Raw genomic sequence first — 3,055 nt, forward strand, 5'->3', positions numbered from 1 at the left:
GCATAGATTTGCAACCCTTGCAACTCGGATGGAGCAGTACATCCAGGGTCAGTCTAGGGATTTGGTTGACCAAGCATATACAAAATTTGTAAGTGATTTGATAAAAACTGTATCCAGTTTTATGATATCTTTTTATTTTTCTGACAATTCAAGCACATACTTTTTATGAGTAATGAGATTAAAATAACAGGAAGTGGGTAGACGTTATAGATTTTTGTTGTGAACTATATAAATGCATCTACTGATGGGTGTTCTAATTTTAATACATTAACTTCTGATGAATTGAATGATGATCTGATGGATGACTCTAATTTCACTCTTGAAAATTCTTCACAGTTTGATGAAGCAATTGTTCATATTAACTTTGATTTGGATGATGCAGCTGATAAATCTGTTGAGATTGATGATACACTTATTGCAGATTTTGATTTGAAGGAGGCTGCATATGCTGAAGGCACAGAGCTTTGGTTGCTGCAGCAAGGTGTGTTGTACGCACAGAATCCGCATATACCATCCTTTGATGGAGAGTTGTTATTACTGCAGCAGAGAGCTAAAGAGGAGAAATGCAATGCAACCATGGAGATTGTGCGTAGAGGAGCTAAGCATGGAGAAAAACGAATAAGATCATTTCTTTCCTTTCTTCTTGATTGTAGATATATGTTTTTTCTGTTAATTTGTATAGTCTTAGATAGTATAGTAAATAATAGAATAAAAAATATGATTTTTTATATAAAAATTAAAAAGATCAATTTTGATGTGTGACCCATTTGAACAAGTTTTCTGTTAGGTTCCTTTATCAAAAACCCACTTACACACTATTAGGCACTCACGCAAACAACAGAAGAAAGAATGATCAGCTGTGGTATTGATATGAAAGAATACAGAATGTATGACGATGAGAGCTTAACCTCCCCCTCAGGAATAATAGTTTCTGCAGATTCTTTACAAACAAACAAGTAACTTTGTAAAACTACTCAATTAGCTATTTATACAAAGCTAAAACTTCGCGCCTCTTAACTGCCCCAAACAGTTAGGCATCTCCTTTTTATTCCTTCGCACATACACTTTCCAACTCCTAACATTTCCCTCCCCTTCTCCAGCAACCTTGTCCCCAAGGTTGAATTCGAGGTATTGGTCGGCCATCGCACTTTGATCTTCCCAAGTGGTGCTCTCCTATCCCCCTTCTTGCCATTCCACTAGCACCTGTTGCACTAGGTCTTCTCCTTGCTTGACTTGCCTCCTTTCCAGAATGCGTATCGGTTGAAAGGCAGGCCCCTCTGCATGTAATTCTGAGGTAATTCCTTCTACCTGCTAATCTCCGGTAACCTTCTTGAGTTGGGAAACATGAAAAATCGGGTGTATATGAGCCGTCTCCGATAGCTGGATCCTGAACGCCACTTCCCTCACTTTTTGGATTACTTTGAAAGGCTCGTATTAACGAGCTGTCAACTTTGGGTGCAACCTCGAAGACATTGACAATTGATTGTGAGGACGAATCTTCAAATAAACCCAGTCCTCCACACATATATTGTTGGACATCTGTTTTTATTAGCCTGATGCACCATTAACTCCTGCGCCCTATTCAGATGAAACTTCAGCTGTTTGATCGCTTCATCCCTAGTCAACAAATCTTGGGCCACCACTTCAACTGGTGTCTCCCTTGGTATAAATCTGCTGATGGACGGTGGAACTCTCCGATACACAGTCTCAAAGGGCGTGCACCGTGCTGCACTCTAATAGCTGGTATTGTACCAGTATTCATCCCAAGGCAACACCCTACTCCCACTCTTTGGCTGTTCTGAACAGAAACAACACAGATAGCCCTCCAGAATCCTGTTAATGACTTCGGTTTGCCCATTAGACTCAGGATGATTAGTCGTGCTCATCTTGAGCTGAGTTCCTTGCAACCTAAATAATTCTTTCCAAAAGACGCTTAAGAACAGCGGATCCCTATCACTCACAATGGAAACGGGAATCTCGTGTAAGCGGACCACTCCCTTTACAAATAATTTTGCCACTGTCTTCGCCGAGTATGGATGCTTCAACAATATAAAATGGTTTTACATGCTTAGTCTGTCGACCACAACTAGAATCGCGACGAAACCTTGGGACTTGGGTAGCTTGGTTATGAAATCCATACTCACCTCCTTCCACACGACGTGAGGTATGGGCAAAGGCTGCAACAAACCCTGTGGAGAAGCAACCCAATACTTGTTCTGGTGGCACACCAAACAACTAGCCACGTGGTCGGTCACCGCCCCCTTCATCCTTTTCCAGTATAAAGATTGAGATAACCTCCTCTATGTCCTAAGAACACCCGAATGGCCCCGTGTTCGTCGCATGGAATTCCCGCCAGCAATTCCGTCTTTGTTTTCCTTTTAGTTTTCCCCTGACCAGGAGAGTAGTTTCTTTGTATATAGTCATTCTTAATTTTGATTTGTAAACCCTTGTTTCTTTTGTTTCTTTTAGGATTCATTAAGTTGTTTTTAGGATTGTTTAAGTTCTTTTCTTTCCATTGTTTTTGTAAATAGAGCTCGTACTAGTTTTCTTTTTCTATTTTTTTTTGTTTTTCTTGTTTCAATTTTCTGGTTTAATTTTAATTCCTTAGACCATTCTTTGTTCATTGCTTCTGTAAATAGGATTGCTTTAGGTTCTTTTCTTTCTAGGTTCTGTTTTAAGCTGGCATTAGGAATTGTTTTTCGTTTTCATCGTTCCTATTTCTATTATTATGATTTGCATAGGTTCATAATTACTTCTTTTCTTATCTTCTCTTTTCCTTTTGTTGTTTTCTTTCATAGAACTTTGGTTTAAGAGTTGTTTTAGGTTCTTTTATCCACTCTTAGCTTGTATAGGTTGTATATAGTTTAGGAGATGATGTTAGACATTTCTAGGTTCATCTTAGGTTCTATTTCATACTCTCATTCATTCTTTGCTTATTTAACTCATTTCTTAGTTTCATTTCTTTTGATTAGAACTGTTAATTGTGTTTTCTGCTTTAGATTCATGTAGAAGTAGTCCTAGCATTAAGTTTTTGCATCTGAGTTCAGTCCTGGCT

At 38.7% G+C, this 3,055-nt stretch overlaps 1 protein-coding gene across 8 annotated transcripts in view; it reads left to right on the forward strand.

The window, feature by feature from the left end:
- LOC106764094 (exocyst complex component SEC3A-like) overlaps positions 1 to 622 on the forward strand; it is a 3,391-nt gene extending 2,769 nt beyond the window's left edge. For 6 of the 8 annotated variants that reach the window (XR_002668348.1, XR_002668347.1, XM_014648316.2 and 3 more), the window contains 2 exons: positions 7 to 88; positions 422 to 622. Coding sequence is in view for 6 of the 8 variants with exons in the window: in XM_014648316.2 (XP_014503802.1) it covers positions 7 to 57 (51 nt within the window). In the remaining 2 variants the exon portion in view is untranslated. Of the gene's footprint in view, positions 1 to 6; positions 89 to 382 lie in introns of all 8 variants that reach the window. The other 2 variants (XM_022782585.1, XM_014648317.2) reach the window with 2 other exon arrangements.
- Positions 623 to 3,055: the final 2,433 nt, after the last annotated feature.

The sequence above is a fragment of the Vigna radiata genome, chromosome 6, assembly GCF_000741045.1.
Source record: "Vigna radiata var. radiata cultivar VC1973A chromosome 6, Vradiata_ver6, whole genome shotgun sequence".
Taxonomy (NCBI): Eukaryota; Viridiplantae; Streptophyta; class Magnoliopsida; order Fabales; family Fabaceae; genus Vigna; species Vigna radiata.